The sequence below is a fragment of the Serinus canaria genome, chromosome 2 (genome assembly GCF_022539315.1).
Source record: "Serinus canaria isolate serCan28SL12 chromosome 2, serCan2020, whole genome shotgun sequence".
Classification (NCBI taxonomy): Eukaryota; Metazoa; Chordata; class Aves; order Passeriformes; family Fringillidae; genus Serinus; species Serinus canaria.
In genome coordinates this window covers 118708289-118735493 of record NC_066315.1, presented here as the reverse complement: position 1 = coordinate 118735493, position 27205 = coordinate 118708289, and the positions used below count along the sequence as shown (strand labels likewise).

At 37.7% G+C, this 27205-nt stretch overlaps 1 protein-coding gene across 5 annotated transcripts in view; it reads left to right on the top strand.

Moving 5' to 3' along the window:
* Window positions 1-27205, top strand: part of NCOA2 (nuclear receptor coactivator 2) — a 187810-nt gene that overhangs the window by 125900 nt on the left and 34705 nt on the right. For all 5 annotated transcript variants that reach the window (XM_030237618.2, XM_030237614.2, XM_018910971.3 and 2 more), the window contains 7 exons: window positions 10360-10463; window positions 14525-14702; window positions 16122-16307; window positions 17153-17254; window positions 17351-17491; window positions 20753-20900; window positions 23045-24314. In XM_030237618.2, the coding sequence (XP_030093478.1) occupies window positions 10360-10463; window positions 14525-14702; window positions 16122-16307; window positions 17153-17254; window positions 17351-17491; window positions 20753-20900; window positions 23045-24314 (2129 nt within the window). The remainder of the gene's footprint in view (window positions 1-10359; window positions 10464-14524; window positions 14703-16121; window positions 16308-17152; window positions 17255-17350; window positions 17492-20752; window positions 20901-23044; window positions 24315-27205) is intronic.

Sequence of the window (27205 nt, the reverse complement as noted above, 5' to 3'; positions counted from 1 at the left end):
AGTTTTAAGTATGGTTCAGTCTGTTGAAGGGAGCCCATTTGTACCTCTCAGTGCTATTAGCAGACGTTTTTAAATGTCTGCTAATTAATATGTGACAGAATAAATTAATACAATTGAGGTTAAAAGTGACTTTGTCTGGATGTAAATCATAGCAACAAGATAAGCCGAGATTTTCTAGGGTAATGAAAAAAGATCTCTTCATTTTAGAGAATATTTTAAGGAATGCAGGTTAATAATCTTACCTTTCTTCCCACAGCCATCCTGTATTCATAATGTACCTGAAATTATGTAGCCAGTGTTGAAATATATGAAATTTATCTTAAAACACAGTTTTGTGAAGGACTTGGATTAAAAAGTCCCTTTAAATAACTAACATGCAGAAATAAACAGTTTCTTCTAAGAAGGTTTTGGTTTTCCATCTGCTTTCCTTGCAGTAATAGGGAAGTTTCTGTTTCTAAATTGCCTTGAAATTTTGGCTGAGGCCTGTGATGGTGGGTTAGACAAGTAAGGAGAGGGGCCCAAGCTTCTATTTCTGAACGCTGGGCTGTTATAGAAGAAGACTTTACTTGTCCTTAATGATTTGAAGCTTTTTTGCAAAAGATTTATCTACCATAATCTGGACTGTTAGAAACAGTAGGAGCCCTGTAATCCATGTTAACATGGACACATTAAATTAAAGCTGTTTCTGTTCTTCCTTAGCTGTCTTCAATTATCTGTGCTCCATTTTGGCCTACATTTTATTATGGAAACTTCTTTCATAGGGAGCCCATGATCCATCCTGTTTCTTTTTTTGTGGACCACATTAGGTCTCTTGAAAACTTATGCAGTTGTCAATGGCAATTTATAAAAGCAAAAAGATCTTTGCCTGTTGTTGTGGATGATCTGGTGTGTCACAAAGATTTATTATCAGCATCCTAAAATAAGACAGATATTTTGTAATCATGGCGATGTGGCATTCGAAGAAAGGGAGTCATCTGTTTCCTTTTAACAGCTGGTTGAGTACAGAAGAGTTAGGCTTCAAGAAATAGAGTCTGGCTAGATTAATACTCCTCTCTAGTATGTTATTTTGGCCTAAGTTTTGGAAACCCAAAAGTTTAATTAGCTTGGCAACTGCATCTGCAGATTCTAGTCTAAAGAGTGTTAACCCTTATATCTTTATTTTCAAAATCTGGCTGGTGTTTTAACATGTCAGAAACGAATTGGAGGGCTGTTAGCATTTATAAAAGCAATATATTCTTTCTGAGACCATAGTGGAACCCTGTTTTGAATGAAATGGTCAGATTCTGCCATGTTTCTTGTCTTTGAAAATATTAGCTCAGCCAAAATGTTAAAGAACATTGGACTCCCACCATTTAGACATTCATATCAATGATGTTTTGAGAAATGAATTATCAAAATAAGATGAGGTTACTCATTTGGTAAATATCTAACACTTCTAAAATTGCAAATGCCAAGAAATACAGTAATTTTTTTCTGTCCTAATTCAGCACATACCAAAGAAAATAATTACTTTGTTAAATGAAGTGATGCCAAATATTTGTATCTAATATTTCAGTGCAGAGGTCAGTTAGCTTGGCTCTTTCTTTTGAAATGCAGCCATATTAATGTAAGAGATTTTAAGTCAGTGCTGATGGCTGTGCAGCATTTGTTATCATGCACAGTTGAGTCGTTTACGTGAGTGTTTTGAAATCATGTAAATAGCAACAGATGCAAAACCATTTCCTGGATGTGTTTGTGTATACAGCTACAGATACATATATTTGAATCTGCTTATCTGATTCTAGCACAGAATAATAAGTGACTGATTAAATTCAGGGTATTTTGGGGTAAGGCACTGACAGCCAATGTGCTTAATCTAACACGTGTACTCCTTTATTGTTGGAGTAGTGTATTTTAGGCATTTATTAAATACTGTACATTACACTGTAATCAATCAGATATTTGGGATTGTACCAGTTGCTAAACAGTCTTAGGAAATGTGAATGCAAAAAGAGAACCCCAAACCCCTGTATTTAAAAATGCATTTTAAAACCAGTGAAAATTAGAAATTCTCAGCATCGTCCTGGATTTTGGCCTTTTGATAAGGACCTTTCCTGGGCTAGGCACCTTTGATGATTAATTTATTTAGATATTTCCCTAATCAGTCAGTATATGCCATAAAGACAGTGTTGGTGGTCTTTTTGGGGAAAAGAGAATATCTTTAAAACACAGGAATAAATGTACCTTTAATTTTTCTGATTGCAAGTTAAGCACAACCTTTCATTTCATGTAAAACCACACATTTCATGTGTGTTCATATGTTGAACACACTCAAATATTTTAGTAATAGGACCAGTCTAAAATTTTTGCAGGAGGAAAAGTATACCAAGTTATATTCCTTTCCACCTTTTTGAAAACTTAGTGGAAAAGGTTAATGTTGCAGAATGTCCAGGGATTCAGTAGGGGATAGTCATGATGGAAGCTTAATTCCATGTTCTGGAGATGAAAAATAAATTTCCACTCACAGTGTGGTAGTTTGACACATCACCACAAGTTTAAATGAAGCACGGGGTGAGAAATCATTTATGGATTCAGGGTTCCTTTCAGTCTTAGTTTAGATTTCACTTAAAGGGTGATATAGCAATATTGTCCTTCTGTGTCTTTACTGATAAATAAAAATACTAGAAATAATATCACCAAAGAAATTATTTCAATTGCTGCATTGTTTCATACTTCTTTTGTGTGCTGGGGATGGATCAAGCCATTGAGGATTTGTGGTCCTGGATAGGACACTTCACTTGAGTCTTCACTTGAGCAGCAGCAGAGAGAGGGTTGTAACTCTGGGTTTTACTTCAGACCCCAGTCCCTAACTTACCAGAGACTAGGGACCTTCTGGGGTGATACCAGGTAAGAATAATCTCTTGCCCACTGCATTAAGTAGATAAATCTGCAGATAGTAGGTACAAAGTTCTGTAAATAATACATATTTACATATCAATAATAACATTACTTTTACCGGTCACTGTTATATCCGAGAGTTAGCAGCCTTCATATATGTTATTTATGTGTAGTTATGGATGGGATTCTGCCTTGGTGTTCTGAGTGGTGCCATGTGCCAGGAAGGCAGCACTGCAATACCCCATCTCATGGGGCTTGGAGACAGCTGGATCCTGGGGCCAGGGCAGAAGGAGTGGGCACTTCCACTGCTGCCACTGTCTTCTTCCTCATTTCCAAGAAGCAGACCACTGAGTTTTGTAATAATGAGAAGGAAAAGAGGTCCTAGATGTTGATGAAAGCAAAGACAGCAAAATGAGAGGAAGAAACCAAGGAGAAGGTAGTAAAATGCTTATTAAAGTATTTAGCAAAAAATACATACAAAGATAATAGGCTTCTTTCTCTCCAGCAGTTAAATATTATCCTTTGTAAGTTGAATTTCATTATTTTTGTCTTTGTTCCAGTTTAACTGAGCTGGGGGCAATTATTTCTCAGGCAGTACTTCTTACAGAAGGTGTATTGAGTGACAAAAATGCTGACTTGTACAAGAAAAGAATGATGGCAAAATGTCAAAATTATTAAGAGACAAAACTAGTATTAATTTTGGGTGTTATTACTTCCATTTGTTGCTATTCCTGAATCCATCATGGGTTTTCAGTGCTTGTTTTCTTTTCAGTGTCCATGAAAATTTTATATGCTGGCTACTGTTACTGAATTTTCTAAGAGCGGGACTTCACTCAAAGCTTGTAAAGCTGCACGAATGTTTACCTATGTTTGGTGGGTTTGTGAGAATATGAAGCTTTCCATCGAGTTAGTGCCTTAGTGATGCTTCTTTACCATGGGAAGGTGGGGCAGGTATGTGTGGGACAGGCGAGCAGCTGCACCACTTAGAGCAGCTTGCGCTGGAAAAAGAAACCGCAGCGTTGTAAGTGCTGCTACTCCTGAGCGAGTAATTTCACTTACAGCTTTCCAAGGGCTTTTAGCTCAAACCCTAGGGTCATTTACCATTTGAGTGTGCTTCCACCAGCAGTAGTAAATATGAAGCTAAACCATGTGGATGTGATGAGCAGAACAGGGCACGGGCAGATGAGTTGGGCAGGCGAGCGTGCAGTGGGAGGGCAGCCCTTTCCAAGCAGAGGGGAGCCGGGCTGACAGAGGGCTGTGTCAGGGAGGTGGGCAAAGCTGTGCTCCCAGTGAATAAACGTGCTGAGAAAAAGTGCAGCTGTGCTTTTTTAATATGCACTGCAGGAGATTTCAGCAGCCTGATGATATATCATGCATTAATGTTGAAAAGATAAACACATTTGGAGAGCACAGGAAGGCCTTGTGTTTTTATGTTAGCAGAATGCTTCCTAATGAATAAGAACGTGCTGCTGGCTTCACAGAGCCATATGGCAGCTTTTCTAATTTTAGTTCAGTGCAGATGCATAATTCTCCCTTGTTTTACCTCCTAAAACCTTCCTGAGATGCTGCATAGTTTTTCCTGTAAGACTTGATCTATAGTTTCTGGGGGAAAATATGTATTCAAGAGTCTAAGAGCTTCTTTGCTCTGGACAGATGTGTGCTGTGTGATGAAAGAGCAACCTCACTATATAATCACTTCCCTAAAATAGTAGCTAACTTTATTCACAAGGATGGGATAAGCTGGTGTTAAAATTGATTGCTGAAATAGTTGCTGTTTCTTAGGCACTGGTGTTTTGAAAAATTGCTTGCTTTCAGGGAATAAAAACAACTTGTGTTGAGGCAATGGGAACTGGGTAAGGACGTGCACAGGGATATCAAGTTTCAAGTGAGCCATGGATCGTAGTGCTTTGAATTACACAGCTACAAGGCAGAGCTGCTTTCCCTGTGGTTAACCAAGCATCAAAATAACTTGCACGTTCTTCACTGCTTTACTTCATCATGTGTAGTGATCCAAAACTACTCACATTACCAAATACAATTTTTTGGGGTTTTGCTCTTCTGTGTTTTATTCAAGTTGGTACATTTGAGGGCACTTTCTGTACTTTCAGCCCTATTCATGTTAAAAACCTCCCATCCATTACCAGAGTCAATACAATTACTTAGCAATAGTCATACACAGATGTTATTGCATCTAATATTTGAGATGTTATTTAATCCAATACTCAAAACTGTAAGGTCAGCTAAAATACAGCCTTTGCTAAGTATACTTTCTATTTATGCTAGCCTTAGTTTTTAGTACTGTATCTACCCTTACCTTGGATGGTTAGATACTTCTGCATTTTTCTTGATTGTTTGGATGTTATTTTTGCACAGCAATTCAGAAGGATCATGCAGGGCAAACTTAGATATATGAATTAAGCAAGACAAGAGTTGTTGGCTAATACGTACCAAAAATGGAAAAGAAAAGTTGTTTTCAAGATAGTTCCAGTGTAAAATTAAGTTGCATGTTTCAACTTTGTATAGCATTTACATTCGCTTTTTTTTGAAGAGGGCAGAGTTGAGTTTTCTAGTGTCACTTATTACAGATCTCTTTGTTTATCTTTTTTTACCTATTGTACAAAAAAGGTATGTGATTTGAGATAAGTGTGGCATTTCAATAGCAATTTCAGAAAATTACAAAGAGCAGGAATTATATATAGGGCATCTGGAAATCCTGTTTTAACAGTATTGAATAATAAACTTGAATTTACCTGTTACAGGGTGGGGTTTTTTGCTTGACCTTTTTCTTCGGTGGTTTTTAGAGCATGGGTTCTTGTCTGCCCAGCATTTCACCAGCATCTCTTTTTTGTTCTTCTTGTTCTGTGTAGAACCTTAAATGCTGCTCCAGTGAAAAATAAACTAAATCTGCATTGATGCAAATTTTCTCTTTCAAATTATGCTTCATCTTTTTGAAATTCCTGCAGGGGCTGAGTTTTGCTCTTTTAATTTTAAAATGTAACTTGGTTTTGCAGAGAGCACGAAGGGGGAAATATTTCTGTAACAGGTTTCCTTAAGGAAGTTGGAGCAGAGCTTGAATACAGACAAAGAGAGCTTTTTGAGTGGTTCAGTTGGTCCTGCCTGCCCACCTGTAGGAAAGTAGGGTTTGAAACACAACCAGGAGAAGGTGATGCCTGTCATTAACACTTCAGAGTCTGCTGTCAGAAATGCAGAGAGAGCTGACATAGCTTCAGTTGGGAGGATGGAAAACCAAGAGGGCTTGCTAAGTTAAAATGTAGCAGGAGACTTCCAACTATTGCTTTTGGCTTCTGTTTCTCTGACTTATGAATTTCTCTTAAACTAATGTGATTTCACAAAGGTTTGCTTTCAGAATCTAGAATGAGCTTTAAATAAAGCTTGAGGCTTCCCACTCATAAATTTGTCAGAAAATATTTTTGAGGGCTTTTTTTCCTTCTTTATTCTGGATGTTGAATGTAGAAAAGTAAATACAGTTTATGATCACTAGGAAGATGTCCAACTGAAAATATTAGTATGTATTTTGGTATAATACTGCTTATACAATTGTAAACATACCCACATTTTAAAATCTAAATTACACACATCACTAAAATACTACATAATTGGATGTATATATTCTTTGTAGTATCTCTCTCAGGGGTACTTGTATTTTACTTAAATTTTTTTCTCTCTCTAGGCTAAACTCTTAATTGAGCAGAGCTAATAATTATTTAATGTGCATCAAGTTTATACTACTGTAATTCAGATAAAATATGCCTGATCCCTGGTAGCTATATTCATAAGGATGGGACCAGTTTCTAATTCAATGCTCCCTCTCCAGTGCAGAATTCCCTGTATGGAGATGAAGCTATGGGAAGTCTCTTTCCATCCTTCTCGCTTCCTCTGGCTGCAGAAGGCTGTATTTCCCTGTCCACACTCTTTCTCCACTGCCCTTTGGCCACTGTGCCTGCAGGATACCTGGTAGCACTTGGCTGACATTTAACAGGAACAGCACTGTCCTAGCAGGAGGCGTCCCTGGAGGCTGTGAAGTCAGGGAAGCAGCTCCCACTGTCCATGTGGCTGCAGTGGCAAAATCTAGTGGCTGTGGTTAGTCAGGGCAGCACCAAGGATTCTGCTGGGGCTGGGAGAACAGGGTTCTGAGAGGCTTTGCAAGGTTGGGCCTTTACAGCTGTTTTCCTCAGCCTTGACATTCAAAGATCATTAATGTAGTGTAGCAAGTATAAACTCTCAGAGCTTTTGATTTCTTTGTTGGGCTCCCATGAACTCAAAAAAGATAGAAGTAAAAAAGGGAAAGTAAACCCTACATTTTTGCACCATTTCTTAACACCAGAAGCTGGAACTGTTAAGAAAAATGAAGAATACTGACTTGTGACAATGCATTATTTTGTCAGCATTAGAAATTCATGTATCAATCAATGTTTTTTCCTGCCTTTCTGTAACAAATTTTTGTTGTCAATTAGCCCCACGGGCTGTATTGCAGAGGGAGAGATTTGCATTTCGAGACATCGGCCATGACTGACAGCATTCGCACTTACTCCTCTTGGATGTGCTGATAAAGTCTGCACAAGGGCTTTGTGATTCAGTCCAAAATGGATCATTTATTGAATGATATTAGTAGCTGCAGCTTATGACAGTGACGTGAATTACAGCTGGTCCTACTCAGAGGCTGTCTGAGGCCTGGGTTTCCTATACAGTGCCACTTAAATTTAAATGTGGCTTGTGGCCTGGATGTGCAGCCTCTTCTGAGCCCTCCAGCTACTTGAATTCTTACCCAACTGAGTTACAGATCCAATTAGAAAGTCCATCATTTTGGAGCACTTGTGATTTATGCTGCTTTTCAGAATGCCTAGCCAACATTCATGAGTAGTGAACATTGAGTAGTAGTAGTTCATGAGTAGTACATTGTCACCATTTGAGTATAAATAGAATTTTCATATTTTCTCCACTCATTACACTTTTTCCTTGAGAAAGCACTGAGTTTATTGATTCCACAAAGATGTTGGGCTTTCTGAAGAAAAGAGTGTAAAAGAAAATGAAGAAGTCAGATGGTTGTGAGGGACAGCTGGTGGTGAAGCAGAAGCAGTCAGGGATCAAACAATCAAAATGTAGAAAAGAGGGAAGTGGAGAGGAAAGCAGCAGCTCTCAGGAACTGGATGAGAGGTTTGAGAGATCCTTTGTCTGACCTGGTATTGCAGCTTACTATTATAACAATATAAAATGTCCTCTTTTTCCTTTGTATAAAACCTCATCAGTGTGCATGAAAGAAAACCATTGTTTTATCAATGTATAAACTCCATGGTTGTAAGAGTGAAAAAATCAGCAGCAAATATTTCATATTATGTGAAAAATAATCAGTAAAAGTAGTCTGCAAAGTGGTGACATAAGGAAACTGTAATTAATGTGCTTTCACACCATTGTTGGATCATGTCTGCAGCCCCTCCATTTCTGGCTCATAGAGAATAATCCCATGTTCTCCCATAATCAAGATGGTATCAGTGGCTGAAGCAGTGGACAAACAAGAGCAAGAAGCTGGTATCCCTGTCCATTCTAATATTTTGCAGTGTGAAAATAAGAGATCACTTTATGCTAGCAGGAACAGATGGGAAACAGATATCATCACTGGCTTTATTAAAAGCTCAACTCTATTTTTAGAGTTCTTTTAGAATTTTTAGAACATGTTTTCAGTTTCGTATCATCATATGGTGCCAACTCTGCTGTGTTGTAGCATGGGAAGGATTGTTCAATTGTTTTTCTGTTACACCTAATTTCTGCTTTTTGCCAAAACGAGAGGTAAGGAAAAAAATAAAATCCCACCCCTAGTCTAAACCAGAGATACTAATTTTATGTCCTCGTGAGTTCAAGTGGCAGAGGAAATGTTAATAGTTCTTTCTAGTGAATTTATTTCGATGAGATTATGCTAATCAGAGAGATTTAAAATTAGTCTGTTAGCTGCAACTCCATCTTCAGAGCAATTTGCTAAATCATTATTCACAGTGGTGCTATATAGTGTATAACACCTAAGAAGACAGCTAAAATTCTTGTGAGTCTTTTCATGAGAGCAAAAAACCATAGAAATCTAGGATGAGACAGCCCAAGTGACCAAAGCCTTATTGCCAGCAGGTGATCACTGACAGGAGAACACCCAGGGCTTCACAAAAGCAGCTCCTTTTCTCTGTGTCTGAGCAGCACATATTCACACTTAAACCTATGCCAGGGAAATTCACAAGAACTTTACCTGCATTATTGCAGATCTACAGACTGTGGAAAATACTGTACACTTGGATACATTTTAATTTGCATGACTGATGCTTTAATTTTCACTCTCTGTGATTTTCCAAAGGCCCTTTGTTCCATCTGCACATGGTACTTTCAGTAATTCATACAATGAATGTTCTTCTAGCTTATAGTTGAAGACATAAAATCTTGTTAAAATTTCGGTGTGCTTTCATGTTTAGTAAAATAATCTATTGCATCATACTAAAAAATAAGAAATTTCTAATTATTCTTAATATTCTAGATTGCAGAATGGCCCTAGCTTTTACATAACTGCTGCATGAAAAATACTAAAATAATTTTCAGTATAGAAATCAAATCTTGTTTTGAGTATAGAACTAACAACAAAAAGTAACTTGTTTCATTAATTTACAATGTACAATGTGCATTAGAATATGTACTTTACATAGTAGTTTTATTAGTTTTATTAAATCATCCTTAAACAAAACCATCATTCTTGAAATAAAAAAATTAATACAGTTCATTATTGATAGGAATTATAAACCCACTAGGTTTGAAAGTTCTGTGAATGTCCCTTACATTTGGAGTTGGGTATAACCTGTGATGCTGTATACAGCACATTTTAACATATGGCATTATGTTCCAGGAACTGAAATCATTATTTTCTTGCCTGCAGATTTCAAATGCAGCACTTGAAATTGAATGTAGTTCTAATAATATATTGGTAAATAAGGTGGTATGAAAATTACGTGATAGTAAGAACGTGGGTGGAGACATGGGAGCAGAACTGAGGCCGCTGTTTCTCAGTACTGAAACCGTAGATTGTGGACTTATGTTTTTCCTTCTAAATATAGCGGTCATGGAAAAGCTCTGCAGCTGTAAGCTTTGCATGCTCTTTTAGATCAGTCTTCTACTAGACCTTGAGCCTAGTTTTTGCCCAGTGCACCTTCATAAAGAGCCCTTGTCTTTGCCCAGTGTTAGGCTCTGTAGTTTGGTGAAATGTCTAGCAGAGAAACATGAGAAATTTATTTCATTTGTGTCATAAGACCTGAAAACTGAGAAGCAAATAGGCTAGCTGTGCTTCCGTTGAATCATTATGGGAGACTGTCTAATCTCATTTTCAGAACTGTTGCACTGTAAGCATTTCACAGCTCTTCTCAATACTCTGTGGGCTCTTGGTGTATCAGTGAGATCAGTCTTCTGTCGCTTAACACATGGTATTCTCTCTTGCAGAAAAAGCAGCAGCAGCTAATGAAGATGAAGTGCAAAAAGCAGATGTATCATCTACAGGTCAGAGTGTCATCGACAAGGATGCACTTGGACCAATGATGCTTGAGGTAAAGAGCACAAAATCCCTGTATTTAGGGCAGTTCTGCTCCTCCTAGGATGAATGAAATGAAATGTAGTCAGAGGTTGCTGTGAAGGAATGGTCAAGAGAGATAAGCCATTCTGGCTACTTGGGATTATGTCACTAAAGAGTAGGCAGCATATTTATTTCTCTTGCATTCAGTAATGAATCTCTCTTTAACTTGGAGTAGGGAGAGGCCCAGAGAGTTCTGCTTCTTTGTGACACAGACAGCTTGAGGGGCTTCAGCTGACACCAAGTCTTGGGTGTCTGCTTGTGCATGTTTTATTTTTTCTGAACCACAGCAGCTGTTGAAGACCTGTTGCACTTAAACATTGGCTTAGTATATACTGCAGCATACAAGTGAATAATATTCCTCCAAAAATGCATGTCATTGCTATACTGCTTTAATATTTTCATTTCAGGGCTTGAAGCAGCCCTCTAGAATATTCTTCCCTCTGGAATATGAAAGTAATCTGGGAGAGATTTTTCAGGATGTGTATTTCAGTTTGTTAAGATTTCTGTCTGATTTTAGCAGCTATTTTGATACCCCAAAAGGCTGTATGATTCAAGCCTAGCTTGCAAATGTGTGTTAGCAGTAATGTTGGGTAGGTATGTTAACGGGGATGCTTATGCCATGGGCACTACTGCTTTATCTGCTCAAACTCACTTGCAGATTGTTTATTCCCATCCCATTCTGACTGTGGACTTTATCTATAAGGAAGAATAAATGTAAATTTAGGTAACATAAAGCTCTGAATCAAGCTAAAGGAGCCAGCTTTGGCAGAAGCATAATTATTCTGCCATTTCTGAATGCCTGTATAATAGTTTTAAGTATCTGCTTTATTTTTCATAATTGGTCAAATGAAGACATAGTTTTCTATACTGCACGTGAAATAAAATTCACACTGCAAAACATAAGATTAGACAGGTTGAAGGCATTGTTCTCTGAAAAGTTGGGGTAACAAAATATTTTATTTAATTTTTATTATACATACTCACTGAATTGAATGTTGTTGTTTTTGCTATCAAACAAGGTTATGCATTCATCTCTTACACTGCTATGTTAAAATTTATCTTTCATTTTCTATTCATTTAATTGTAAGGACCTCTTTTGTAAGGACAAGGAAAATAAGAATAAGATTATATTTTTCATGGCATATCTTGTGGATTGGCTACTGCAGCAAACATGTCATGTAAAATCAACCATTTACTCTGTTGTTCAATTTAATTTATTTTTCCTTTGCATATGAACAATGAAACATTGTGGAAATTAATGAACCATGGTCCTTTTACACCAGGAAACTTGAAAAGGACTGAAAGTTGTTCTATATTTGCTGTGGAAAGACTACAGATACTTTCTTTGTGTCTTTATCACCTTAAGGAAATGCAATTCAGTTATTTAATCTTTCCAGAACTCTTTTATACAACCTCTTAAAAAACCCCCTACCTTTTCTCATTGCCAAATAATAATAAAAATTGCAATGCTGATGAACAGTTTATTAGTTGATTTGGTTTAGAAATGTTATTGTATGTTTTTATTAGAGAATAAAACTGAAGAATACTCAAAATAATGAGTGTTTCCAGCTGAAGAAAGTGAGTAAAATTCATCAGGCAGCTGCCTCTGAGGAATATTTTAACATATTTCTTGCTTAAAGCATAAAGTAGATAGGAAGAAAGTGTGGAAAAATAGTCAAGAGCAAGATGACAACATCTCAAAGAACACAAATGTATTTTCTGTTCCAATATATAATCTAAAATATGTTTTCTTGATTTCTCTTCCATCATACTGTCCATTATTTCTTCACCCATTTTCCCAATAGCTCTTAACTGAAAAGTTTTTGATTGTGGTGGCTCACATCTGGGAACAGAAATAAGAAATTACTGCAAAAGTCGAGGCTTCTAAAATATTCAAGTGTCTTGGTGCACTAACTTCTCCTCAAAAGCCTGCTGCTGCTTACCTGCAAGATGATTTTCTTAAGAGAATGGAAAGAAATGAGAGACTGAAATACTTTGTTACTCTAAGCCCAGATGGTCACGTCTGTGATCAACTCAAGAAGCAGCTGTGAGGGAACAGCACAGAGAGCACTTCTTTGCCAAACAAGTTGCCACTCTAGGAAACAGTAGGGAAAACTGAAGATTATTGTGAGATGCCAGTAACTCTCATAATCTCTTGCTTGCCATCTCCACCTTTGAAAATTTTCTCCTTAGGACTCGTATAAACATCTGTGATAGCTTTGGTTTTGCAGCCCCTGTGAATTAACGTGTGGACAGCTGCCAAGCAGGATGGTTCAGCCAAACCCACACCCTTCTGCCAGCTCTAAATACTGTGGCTTCTATGGTTGGCCAGCTGGGCACTGATGTGGCTAGCATCTTTTTTTTCTTTAATTAGTTTTCAGCCAACTCAGCTCTCTAGTCCAGCTCTTCATAGTACAGGTTGCTGTTGTGGTGTAGGAAATACTAAATGTAACAGGCCATGCATACACTGGCTTTAAATGGTGGTGAAATGCAGCCTAAGGCACTAATCCACAGCAGAGATGCTGATTATTATATTAGAAATTATTGTGCTGAAAATTATACTAGAGCCTCAATTTATTAATTAATTTGTAAATCTTTATTAGTTAAAATAAATACTACTCAGCAGGAAAATGTAATGAATGTTAAGAAAGTACATATAAAGGATGGAGCTCACAAAGAAAGTGAATCAACAGGAGGAACCAAAAATTATTAGAAACAAAAAGAAGGCAATGATAAAAGACAATGTCAGAGATTAGAATTTGTGCCCACAGGAGGAAAAAAAGACTTGGTTTATCTTAATTTAGAGGCAGTCAGGGAAAGTACACACACATTTTTTTGTGAGCTTTATTATGTTTTAATTTTAAAATAGAACAAAGAAAGTGTTTGTCAGCCATTGGCTCAGCTGCTCTGCTTGCATTGTGCTTTCACTGACCCTAGCCTGGGGCAGAATCATTATTTAACTCATCTAACTCAGCTTGGGAAGAACCTCTGGAGCTTGGGTATGCCTACCTCCCACTGCAGTCTGGTGTGAGTAGAGCAGGTGGCCCAGATCTGAGTCCAGGCAAGGTTTGAATATCCCTGGAAGGTGGTTTTGAAGTCTCTTCCCATATCTGACAACCTTCATGGTGGAATTTTTTTTTTCTTGTATCTCCATGACATTGACTTGCAACCTGTGTCTGCTGCATCTCATCCTTCCCTTGTCAACCTCTAGCCTAGAGCCTGGGTCTGTCTTCTCTTTATCCTTCTGCTAGGTGGCTGAAAGCAGAAATAAAATCCATCCTTAGCCTTCTCTTTTATTGTCTGGATTTGCTAACTGCTCAGTAATGTGCAATATTTTAAACATCTCTCTGTAACCAGTGGACAGAACTGCCTGCTGAGACCGACACATGAGTTGTACAGGATACAGGTTGGGTCAAATAAAAATGCCCTGTGCTTGCTGTGGCAGCTTCTCCTTGTTCAGACTGTTTTGCTGTGAGCTGTGTTCAGATTTAGTATGGATCCACTTGGTTTTGACCCACAATGAATTGTGGGTGGCCTGTTTTTCTAATTTATTTCTGTCCCTGGAGATACAATAACTAACAACTCTTCTAGTGATTTCCTGCCAATCCGTAGAGAGGTGAATAAATCAGGCAAAACTGCAGAAGTCTGTGTAGATTGTTAATTGAATGCTTAGACAAAAAGCTTTGGTGCTTTTAAGTTTAACTGTATTCCCCTTTTATCTGCTCATATGACATAAAATTAGAGGGATGATATATTTCTACCATCTGCAATCATGCTTGGAGATTGTGGGTTTCATTATTTTGCAAGGTGTGTATCTTTCTGTGCTTTTGCACTGCTGTCATATAAGTAAGATTAGATGCTCAATCTGAAATGTGTCCTTTGCTCTTACAGGCAATAATGTAAGAACTGGGATGGATGAGGAAAAACTCAGTTATGTCTTCTGAATTGCGTATTTATTTTCTGTGTATTTTGTTAATCTGATTGTTTGCTATTGTGTTTTTCTCTCTCTCTGGTTTTCTGTTTTTCCCCCTTTAGGCCCTAGATGGGTTCTTCTTTGTAGTGAACCCAGAGGGTAATGTTGTGTTTGTTTCTGAGAATGTGACACAGTACCTGAGGTACAACCAAGAAGAGCTGATGAACACAAGCATATACAGCATCCTGCATGTAGGGGACCACAATGAATTTGTCAAAATCCTGCTGCCAAAATCTTTAGGTATGTACCTTTTCCTGATATTGTACCATTGCTTATTTAACTTTGGTTTTGTAAGTCATCATTTCAATAACTTAAGTTAATGTCCTGACACTACTTAGAGTTTCATCATATATACTATTTATTTTTAATGTATATATAGAGTATGAATGATTAATATTATTCTCAAAAGCATCCTCCACTCTTTTCAAATTCTTCCTTGTTAAAATTGCTCTTAGCAATTCATGTTAGCTGGTATTTTTTAATGGATCTCCAGAGTGAATCACTAAAAGACAGCATTAGCTATGTGAACTCTCTGTTAGTTCTCTGTCTAGGCTGCTTGATCCAAAAATGGCCCAGGAAAGGAGAAATACAAAAGAAAAAGCAGAAACCACCTTATGTTAGATTTTTTCATTTCAATGGTTTTGATCTTCGCAATACTTACTCTTAACTTTCAAAAACTGTTTTTGTTAGTTGCAGCCATTTTTGGATTCATATTAATATTAGTTTTAATGCTATTGAGTGTTGGAGGAGATGAAAAGAAAGAGAAAGTCAATACTGGCTTCCTCATTTACTCCCAGCAGTTTAAAAAGTATTGCTCAATTCACTTTAGCATTTTATTACTGTACTTATATACTCTGAAGAAGCAAAAATGTAAATGGCTAAAGTCAATATATTACTGCATTTATTGCATTTTATAACTGAAGAGGCCAAGCAAAGAGTATTTTAAATATGACCCTGCCATTTCCTAATGTGTTGTATCAGTGATTCGCTCTGACTGATGTCCAGTACCTATATTTGTGCATCTCAGGATTTTGTTTCTTTTTTTACTTGTCTTAAGCACCGTGTTAGGCTTTAGTTTTATCCACAGCTCCACCCAGGTCATTTCAACCCTTCAGTCTTTCCCATTGTAGCTGTGACTGTGTGTTTCAATATAGTCCCTATTGTATTGCTTCCTGTTTTTATAAGGGCATATTAGTTTCATTTCTTTCCCTTCTAATCTGGACAGAGATTTTTATACAATGCAGCCCTGTCTTTTAGAAGTACCTTTTAAGTTTACTGGAAAGATCCTACATACTGTCTTATTTTTTTCAGTCTCATAAATCAACTTGATCTACCCAGTCAGTAGGCTTTTGCTGTGCTGTATAACTTTTATATGCACCAATATTTAGACTTTCATTCTCCTTTCTACTGTGTCACTTTGAGTCACTTGTAAAAACATAATAGCTGAACAAATTAGCAGTGCTCTTAAAATCTGTTAATTTTATAAATGACCTAGTTATGTGCTGCTTTGGGCTTTAATATTAAAATTAATTTGTTGTTGTTGTTAAATGAGCTTATTTCCCAACCAGTTTGTAAAACATCTTGATAATTTCCTGTGGATAAGCAGCAGAAATGTCTGGTACCAGATTTATGTCACTCTCTGATTTTGGTTTTGCTCAGTGAATGGGGGATCTTGGTCTGGAGACACTCCTAGGCGTAACAGCCATACCTTCAATTGTCGGATGCTGGTCAAACCTCTGGCTGATTCTGAAGAAGGCCACGATAACCAGGAAGCACATCAGAAATATGAAACTATGCAGTGCTTTGCTGTTTCTCAACCAAATTCCTTCAAGGAGGACGGTGAAGGTAATTACCATTTCCAGTTTGTGTTAATGTACTTTCAGAGCAGTTGATAAAGTGACCTCTAAGTCCTGAAAACTGGAAAAATTCTTAGGTTTTGGGGTTTTTTTTAATTTAACTGTAGAAATGTGCTTTTGTTTTGGCTATGAAGATATACGCTTGCATGCACGTACTCATTAAACCAGCTGAGAGAACTGAGAGAAATTCTGTTTACCTCAAAAGGAGATACCCTAGTTTTATATTGCTGAAATTGTAAGAAAAATGTAGCTGACTAGGAAGAAGGTTTCCAAGGGCAATTTTTCAAATTCTTAGAATTTGAAGACAATCGTGGTTCACCATTTCCTTTACCATTTACTACTTCAGCAGGTAAGTTTCCTCAGATTGTTTTATAAGTATTCAGGTAAGTAAAGATGCTTATTGTGAAGGTGAGTTCTCAGGAACAACAAGCATTTGAGGCAAGTTTAAGGAATTTGGCTTTAAAGTATGAAATGGTGAGTGTTGAAGAAATGTGCTCTTTGTGAATGCAGCATATTCTCTTTTATTACTTACTTCCTGAGTGGTTGAGCTACTACAGGTAGATTCATAACATGTGCCAATACTTATGGATTGTGGTAGAGTCCTTGTTAATTTTTCTTCTGAAAGAAAACAAACCCACCTTTCCTGTTTTATTTAATGTTTTAGGAATTAATGAAGACACAAACCCTCTGAGTTTTGTCTATGCGTTTATTGGCACAAAATCTGTATTTTGGTCTAAATAGATTTAAGGAACTTTTTAAAAGTATTTCTGAACTCTTAGTGGAAGCAAAACCCCTTTCCCTAAAAATAAAACGAAGTAACATTTTTTCTCTAAGATTTGCAGTCTTGCTTGATTTGTGTTGCAAGAAGAGCTCCAATGAAGGAAAGACCACTTCTTCCTTCATCAGAGAGCTTTACTACACGCCAGGATCTTCAAGGTATTGTGAAATATGAGTAGAAGTTTTTAATTTTATTTCCTTTTCCTCACTGGAGAATTTGCTATAACAAATACTTTCTAATGTATCTAATATCAGGCAAAATAACTTCATTGGACACAAGTACCATGCGAGCAGCTATGAAACCTGGCTGGGAGGATTTGGTGAGAAGATGCATTCAGAGGTTCCATTCACAGCATGAGGGAGAAATATCTTTCGCCAAGAGGCATCACCAGGAAGGTTAGGTTTCATACTTTTAGTACTTTTTGTATTTAACCTGTTTGCCATTTGTATCTCTTGGTTGTGCTCTCTTTGTTATGCTTTCAGGAAACAATCACCAGATACTGACAGTCCCTTTCTCAAGCTGTTTTACTTATGGCTCTCTAGGGATGTCTTCAGCTTTCTCACTGGTTGTTTTACCCTTCTTGTTACAACTGTGCCATCCTGGAGTGTGTTTTAAATCTTCAAAATGTCAAAATTATTTTGGAAGGAAAGACCCTCTTGCATGTTGTCCACCAAAATGTTCGCTGACCATTATTTCTTCAAAACCTCAACTCACACATTGCAGTTCATTGCCTGTATTCCCCTTCTTTACAAAAATGGACTTTTACTGTCACATTTCCTGTGAGAAACATTGAGTGTAAATTCCCAAAGCTGCACCTCTCATACTGTTTGGAAACCTACGCTGTGGCACTTTATCTAGCTGATAAGTGTTATAGGATATACCACAAGCACATCTACTCAGTCAAGATTATGGCAGGTGAGAAACAGGAAAGTACTGCACTTTGGAATGGTCCCCATGAGCTTTCTGTGGTAGAGATTTTTCATAAAACCCTTATACCTCTAATTCTAGTAACACAGACCCAAATTAATAAAAGCAAATAACCTTATCTAGTCCATGGGAAAGTAATTTCAAAACCTATTGGGAATAGCTGGAACATTTCCAGTACAGAAGCATCATTCTTTGGGTTCATGTTTAAAGAGCAGAGTTTACAGCTGGCTCGTAACAAATAGTTACCATGGTCATTAAGCAACAGACATGTCATCTTGGATTCTAAATTGTAACTGGAATATCAAATTATTCCACCAAATACACACCAAAAAAAAGAGCTTTAGTCATGAGGCATTAGTTAAATGTTCTTTAATATGTTCTCCTTTCCTGAAATCTTCAGGTGGTGTTTTAGAAATGCGGGGTCACAGAAATGCTGTGTTATTTTAGATAACAGGGGTATATACACTAGAAGTGCTAAAAGTTCACAGCCTTGTGCTGTGATTTCAGACAGAAGTGAAAAAGGCAGTATGCAATTAAAATTACACCAGGGGTTTAGAGAGCAGTTGAAGGTAAGGACCCATTTGTGCCAGAGATGATTTCAGGGTATGTGTTATGTTATCCCAGCACTTTATTTCAGTCTTCTTGAAGTTATTCCTGACCAAATTAGCAGCTACTACCCTGAGTCCAAAGGTTGATTTAGTCCTTTCTTAAGCTTTCTATGAAGTGGTAAAAATATAAATGTTTTGGAGTTTACACTGTATCATTTTGCAGTTGTGGCTTAGGATCATCATGTAAATTGTAGAATTAATCTAAATGAGAGGGCTCTTTTCTTCTTGTCAAAGTGGAAAGAGTGAGTGGTAAGAGGAGGGAAAACTTCTGGAATTACTTTCCTACAAATGATGCAGCACTGAAGAGGAATAATGGCTGAAATACTTTGCTCCCCTGCCCTGCAGTATGGAGAAGAAAAACAAGTCATATCTTGGGCTGGAGCATCTTTGTGCTTGCAGTTTTCAAGTCATTGTGGTTTGAGAATGGAAGCAAAGAAAGTAGTGATCTCCTACATGTAATCCAGCATTGCAGTGTGAAAAAAAATGCAGCATTAGCTTGATAAACAATAAAAAGCATGCTTTAAAATTATCTCTCAGTGTAAAATGCAGAATATATGGTAAGTTTTTATTGGCCACAGTCAGAAAAATAGCATTTCCTCAAGAGGAATATGGAAACATTCTTGTTTGCTTAAAGAAATAGTTTGGAAAATGATTTAAGTAGAGATTTCACTTGTATCCTGTTGGCATTGAGTACTGGAATTTCCTGGTGTGGTATGTGCTAAAGTTAAGAGCTTTGGACCTTCTGGTGCCCAAAGGTTAAACTGAAACAATGACATACCTAACAGTGAAATTTTGTTTTGTATTGTTTCACTGTTGTAGGTTTTTGTTTTTCGTTACATTTTTACGCTGAAAAACCCCTTCTGGTTGTTTAAATTGTGCTTCCTGTTTTCTCACTGCCTAGATAATACTTTGCAACCTTGCAGAACAATATATAACAGTGGGGGACAGGGAAGGAAAGCAATCGTAACCAGTCTTGCAAGGCTGAAAATGTGCTAGCTCTGTAGACCAGAAGAATAAAGGCCAGACTTGGAAAACCACGTCATTTCATTACAACAGGAAATATTAAAAGACTAGCAATGAAATGAAGATCACATGATACTATTAAGTAAAAAAAAATAAAATAAAAAAGAGAGAGACAGAACCTCACAGAAAATACAGATGTATGAAAAAAAAGAAATTAAATGTATTTGTAGTGCTTCATTCCTATTTTTTTCAGTAAATGATTATATGAAAATTTTTGAAGTATTTTACTTCTAAATTTTAAGTGACCACACTTGTTTCATTGATGGCAGAGAGTGAACAGTAGAATAAATGTTTGGGAGATTTCCTTTTCAAAGCATGTTTTAATATTTCATTAAAGAAGTGTCACAGGGGTGTAGGGACGTTAAAAAACTGAAGTTGTTAAAGTTCAGATTTACATTAAAAACTTAAAGGGCTGCAGACTGTGTGCAGTGAAGTAAACCCCAAATCTGAAATGCAATCAACATTGAGAAAGGGTAGCAGAGCCCCAGGTATGATGTAGGTAATTTTATTTGTAATTTTTTAGCTATATATATTTTGTATTTGTTCTTTTCAAAGTAATGATTTTCTTTCTAGTTCTCATTTCTAATTGTTCTTAGGTAAGAGTTTATGCCTTTTTTAAATTAAAGAAGTAGTGAGAGTAACTGTTGTGAGACAATTTGGGCAGGCAATAAGGAGGAGAATATACAGGCTAATGGAAGCGGATGATCTAAAAACTAAGGACATTTATATCAAATCATCATGATGTAATGGTTCAGTGAAAAAGTGTTTGAGGAGCAAAAGGAATTAGACACATATTTGATGAAAAGTGAAATGGACATCAAGAGCTTCCTGTCTGCTCCTGGAATACATTCTATTTCACAGCATCTTCCTGTTATTGCTGTCACTCCTTGCAGATTCTCATTTGATCCCCCTACAGCATGCGGGATCCTTTTTTTTGTACGCATTGCATCTATTCATTTTCAAAATGTTATTTTTATTTATTTTGCTTAATTAGCACCACACCTGCAGTATCAGTGCTAAGCATCAGATGTTGAGCAGCCGAGCTAGGTGCCCTGCAGTTTGTCATGAGTTTACCTGTGTTGTTGTGCTTGCCTGCAGTGCTGAGGCAGGGGCTGGCCTTCAGCCCCGTTTATCGCTTTTCCCTCTCGGATGGCACCATCGTCTCTGCCCAAACGAAGAGCAAGCTCATCCGTTCTCAGACGACCAGTGAACCTCAGCTTGTCATCTCCTTGCATATGCTTCACAGGTAATCCTGGCCACTTCCTTGCATCCTCACTCTGCTAAGAGTCAGGCAAAGCACAAGGTTGCCAAAGAAAATAGATTGTTTAAGGCTGATAGATTTCTGTTGACCCAGAACTGATATGATGGAAACAAAGTAAAATTTTGAAATCAATGCTTGCAGCAGGGAAAGACTGTAAGATTGTTTCAGAATTTAAAAATGGCATGGTGGATTTTCAATGCCATGTTCTTATTTTCAGTATTTTAATTTCCTGTATTTTGCATAGTAGATAAAAGAAACTTTCCAACAGTAGTTAAATCTACAAAACTTAGAATTCTTGTAGTTCACATTCTGTTATTGGTTCTGGTTCTTCTTTAAAAAACATGTTATGATTACTTAGGGCTGTACTTTAGACAGAGTGTTACTTAATTCTTTGATTCCCTTCATGCCTTGTCTTTTCTGGTGCTTGGCTTAATGGCTCTCATATGTCCAATCCTAAGCATTGTTGCTACTGTTAGTTTGGGGTTTTTTTCAAAAAGTAGAGACAAGAATATGCTCAAGTCAGGACTGAGTAATCACTGACATCAGAACTTTAACATATAGTTTTTATTAAGTCATTGCACATCCTGGTGTATTTGTATCAGATTTTGTTTCAGGCTTTATTCCCAGTCCTCTGTATCATTTTTCTTGAGAGTGAGAAAACAGTGCTAAACATAATTATAACTGAAACCATGTTATAGAAATTGTAGATTGATCCAACTAAAAGCTGTCTGCAATTTGTTTTCTTTGGATTGCTGAATAGACCTAATATTTTATTAAGTGCCAAATCTTACATTTTAAAAAGCAAGCACTAATAATTTTTAAACAGTACTCATAAATTTTCTTGCACTTTTTTAGCAGAGTGCTGGTACTACTGTACTTGTAATAAGGTTTTAAAAATACTCCTTTTTTATAGTTAATGCTTTTCACCTTTGCCTTTATACCTAAGGTAACCAATACAGAACAAGGAGGTTCACTACTTTGTATTTTTCAATTATTTCGCTACTCACACTTTAGCAAAACTGAAGGTTTATCTGCACTTACTTATACTGTGCAAATAGGAATGGTTTTTGTCTCATGGAGAATGCATATTAGGAATGTTCCATTTGTATTTGGTTTTGGAAGTCCAGAGTAGATTTGATTTTTTTTTTTTTTTTTTTTTTTTTTTTTTTTTTTTTTTTTTTTTGTCAGAATCTCATTTTTTTGCCTTTCTAACCTACTTGACTCTGTCTCTTTTGTAGCTTTTAGCATTTGGGAATATATCTGATTTTCCTATTTAAGTTTTAGCACAGAGTAAAAAGTGTATTACATCCTCCCATAAACTAATTAAAATCTACTGAGGAAAAGTGACCTTCAGGTGCTCTCACAAGAGCTTTTTCTCTCTGTGTGTGTCTCTCTCTCTTTTCTCTTTCTTCGGTCTTGAGGCTTAAATCTCTAAAATATGAGTTTCAGCTCCTGTGTGTGGTTTGTTGTTTTTCTTCTCCCCTTTTCCTAAATGCCTGTGCAGGACTGGATTGTTAACAGACTGTTCTCATTCTGAACAAGTATCCAGTAGTTCCCTTGGCTCACAGGCTGTTTTGGAGCAGTATTGAAATACTCTGGCAGTGTAAAAATGTGACTTTTTCAACTTTCTTTTCACTATGAACTTGGTGGGCAAATAGCCCACTCCAGCCTTGTGGTGGGGCTAACTTAGAGAAATTCAAAACTCCAGCAAACAGCTGTCCGCAGCTGTCTTGTAAAACATGTATTTGTTGGGTCATATGTTTCAGATGAGATTTCTTTCAGTTCTAGAAGTTAGCTCTTGCCAAATTGTAGAGGAGAGATACATTAAAGGGAGTGTGAAATTGTAACCTATCAGCATTTCTAATGACTGTCATTTAAATGAGGTTCAATTTTGTTTTTTCTCTCTTTCATTGTTTTCTAATGAGGCACTGAAAAACCATACTGTCAGTGTTCAGCCATGTTGAGAGTTGCATATCAGTTTTGTCAAATTGTTGATTTGTTTTTGATTGTAGAGGTTTTGTGTTATTTTAAAGTGAGGTTTGGGGTTTTGCTTCTTTTTCCGTAATGTAATTGCAAGTTGGCCACTGCCATTTAGCTAACAGGCTGTTTTTCTTCCTCTCGCCACATAGAGAGCAGAATGTCTGTGGAATGAATCAGGATTTGACTGGACAAGGAATGGGGAAGATATTGAACCCAATTAGTTCCAGCAGCCCTGCCCATCAGGCCATGTGCAGTGGGAACCCAGGTCAGGATATGACCATCAGTAGCAATATAAATTTTGCCATAAATGGCCCAAAGGAGCAAGTGGGCATGCCAGCAGGCAGGTTTGGTGGTTCAGGGGGAATGAACCATGTGTCAAGCATACAAGCATCCACTCCTCAGGGTAGTAACTATGCACTAAAAATGAATAGCCCCTCTCAAAGCAGCCCCGGCATGAACCCAGGGCAGCCAAACTCTATGCTTTCCCCAAGGCATCGTGTAAGCCCTGGAGTGGCAGGAAGTCCTCGGATCCCACCCAGTCAGTTCTCCCCTGCAGGAAGCTTACATTCACCTGTGGGAGTCTGCAGCAGCACAGGAAATAGCCATAACTACACCAACAGTTCCCTGAACGCACTTCAGGCCCTCAGCGAGGGCCACGGCGTTTCTCTAGGATCGTCGTTGGCTTCACCTGACCTAAAAATGGGAAATTTACAAAATTCCCCTGTGAATATGAATCCTCCCCAGCTAAGCAAGATGGGAAGCCTGGACTCTAAAGACTGCTTTGGAATATATGGGGAGCAATCAGAAGGTACAACTGGACAAGCAGAGAGCAGCTGCCATTCAGGAGAACAGAAAGACAACAGCGATAGCAACATGCCACCCGTTGTCAGTGGCGAGAGACCTGATGGACAGAATAAACTGCACGATGGAAAAAGCCAGACAAAGCTCTTACAGTTGCTGACCACCAAATCGGATCAGATGGAGCCTTCACCTTTGTCCAGTACCATGGGAGACATTAACAAGGACTCCACGGGAGGGTTGCCTGGGTCTGGTTCAGCACACGGAACCTCGCTCAAGGAGAAGCATAAAATTTTGCACAGACTATTGCAGGACAGTAGTTCTCCTGTAGATTTGGCCAAGCTCACAGCAGAGGCCACAGGCAAAGAACTGAACCAGGAGTCCAGTAGCACAGCTCCTGGCTCAGAGGTGACTGTTAAACAGGAGCCAGCGAGTCCTAAGAAGAATAATAATGCACTACTTCGCTACTTGCTAGATAAAGATGATACTAAAGATATTGGTTTACCAGACATACCCCCAAAACTGGAGCGGTTGGACAGTAAGACAGACCCTTCCGGTAGCACAAAGTTAATAGCTATGAGGACGGAAAAAGAAGAGATAAGCTTTGAGCCTAATGAACAGGTAAGCTGATTTTTGTGTTATGTGTGAATGACTTGTTCCAGGCCTGCATTCCTGCCATCTGACTTCCACTGAGAGTGGCATCTTGGCACATCAGGAAGCTGTTACCTGTCTTTTGAAATCCAGTCTTCACTCAGTTTCCCAGTTGGTGATCACGCTGTGTAAAAGCACAGGCTCTGCCTGGGAGGAGATGGATAATGCAGGGTGCCTTTCCCAGATGGTAGTCAGGCAAAGAGAAAATACTCGTGACTCTTGGTTAGTGCTACCTAATTGACAGCTTTTCCCACAGGCTGAGGTTGAACTGCTGTTGTGCTTGCTAAATGGGTCCTTGACCTAGCCCAGCATAGCAGCTACACTCCTCCCATGGAAAACAGGTTCATGCTCAAGAACAGGAGTTGTTTGAAAGGACTGATAACAACTTTGCATTTCTGGTCTTCATGTTATGCTTGACTTGCAAGTTAAAATCAAAACAAATAGACTTCTGTGCCAGTTTGGAGGATTTGATGGAGTTTTCTTGTTGTCTTAAAAATTCTTTATATTCAGCCTCAAGTTTCTCTGAAAGGTGAATTGTGCAGTGCAGGGATCATGTCTCCTCATGCAAGGTTATCTGCATTAAATTTTGCATTCGGAATTTCTTAGCTTTCTGTGCAAGATCACTTGTTGCTGTGCTGCCCAACACAATAATAAATGGTGTATTGTTGGGACCTATGCTAAGAAGTGTTATGTCACACTGGCTTTCATGCAGAATTCACTTTCCAAAAGCAGCAGGTCCACCCAGAGTGCTCCAGTTTTCAGAGCTTTGCAAGAAAAGGGGACACAGTGAAAGCAATCTGCTCCTTCAGTGTTACTGTTTATATTATTTATAAAATGGGTAATTACGATATCAATTTTAGTATAAAACATTTTCTGGGAAGGTTATAACTAGCTGGAGTTAATGATCCTTAGATTTGTCCTACACTATCAAATCTCCCAGCTGGTCATTAATCCCCAGGCAGCCCTGTGTGTGAAGCCTTAGTTTGTAAATCATGATCACATCATATATAATGCAAATGTTCATGTGTCTCATTCACAGCCATATCCTTACTTTTAAAAATTTTGTCTATTTTCTAATGTGTAGACTAGGTTTCAGCTTGTTTATTTTTTTAACCCATTGTATCTTTTTATTATGTGTGCATAAAGACATTCTTGTTTATATTTTCTATATTGTATTGTGAGGCTGAGGAGGGATAGATGACATTTTCTTAGCCCCAAGACACAACATTGGATTATTATTTTTTTTTTATTTGCCCTTTTGGCAGTCTATCACTAGCAGACAGTTCTTTCAACAGTGGTTATAACCACAAAATAGAGGCCAAATGTGCCACTGCAGTGTAGATGCAGCATTGTTAAAATCTCAGTTATCCAGGCAACTCCTAAGGTTACTTTGTTGCTTTTGTTTCTGCAAAATTTGACAACTACTGTCACTATGTAGGAGCAATCATGGTTTTTTAATACTTCTCACACTTTAGGGGAAACCAAGCCAAATTGTACTAATTTCTCCTCACTGAAATTTGCACTGATTTATCCTCAAGCCTGGATGTTAGTTTAGTTTTCAATAGAATCCTGTATTTTTTAGTGTCTGTAGAGGTAGGGTTTAGATTCTCTTTGAGAACTGATGGTTCATTAGGCTAGAAAAATACAGATATCAAGAAATTCACACCTAAACTAGCAAGAATGGCATATTTTTAAAATGTCTGATAGATTTCAGTTCCTAGTTCAGATCTTACACATTTAAGTCAGTACTAGATTGAAAGCAGAGATCTTCAGTTGTACAAAATTAGGTACTCAACAAGAATGTAAAATTTGGTAATCACAAAAAAAGTATGCCCTTCATCTGTAGATCAAAATCATGGCCTTCAGATGGTTTGTTCCCCTAGAATTAACTCTGTAAAAGAATTAAAATATTATCTTTCATGATCTCTGTGGAGTACACAAGAAACAGTTCAGCTTACGAATCAATTCTCAGAGAGCATGTTCTGTCCCCTCTAGTTGTCTAGTCCAAGGTAGTCCTACAAACTCCTTTTATTGTTGATGGAAACACAGAAAAATAGTCCAGGATTTTTTTTTTTTAATCTTATCCTATTGTGTGTCTAAATCAGATGAGGTAAGCTGTTCTTCACTGGTATTCCCATTGACAAGTGGTAGCACAGGTGAACAGTTTAAACTAGCTGCTTTACTTTTTCATGGGCAACTTGTGTCTCACCCTAAATGTAAACATGAGACTAACTATAAAAGCAGCTTTCAAGAAAGAGACTTCAGTGTCTCCAGGCACTGCCAACCTCAAGCAGTTGAAAATCAGGTCTCCTGAATTATGAACTTCCTAAAGTGAATGGTCTATTCATTTTTTATTTTTAGGTTTTACGTTCTGAGGCTGGGGAGGGATTTGAGGGGGTTGGAGTGCGGGCTGTGGATGTATTGCCTTTTCTTAAAATTTGGAGACAGAGTTTGTCTCCCAGGAGAGAGAGAACCGGAGGTACAGGAAGGTCTGGGAGTTGGGTTTGTTCAGAAAACCACAAAGCAGTGCAGGAGTCATGATAAAGTGGTAAGGGCTTCCTCAGCTCCAAGGTATGGAGCGGCCAGTCTTGTCACTGTGATGGAAGACTGCTGGATAATGACAGAAGGGCTTTTGTTGCTCCTGTTGGTTGTAAACAGAACTTTAAAATCCACTTAAAATGCAGTGAAACCTGGAGCTGAATAAACAGAAGTCCAGCATGGAGTAGGAGAGGAAATGGTGGGGAATATAGAATAATGTAAGTGTTTAACTGTCTGAAGGCCAGGCCTTTAAACAAATAACCACTTTACCCCAATTATAAAATCACTAAAAATATTTAGCATCAAAACTCTTCAGCTTTGGA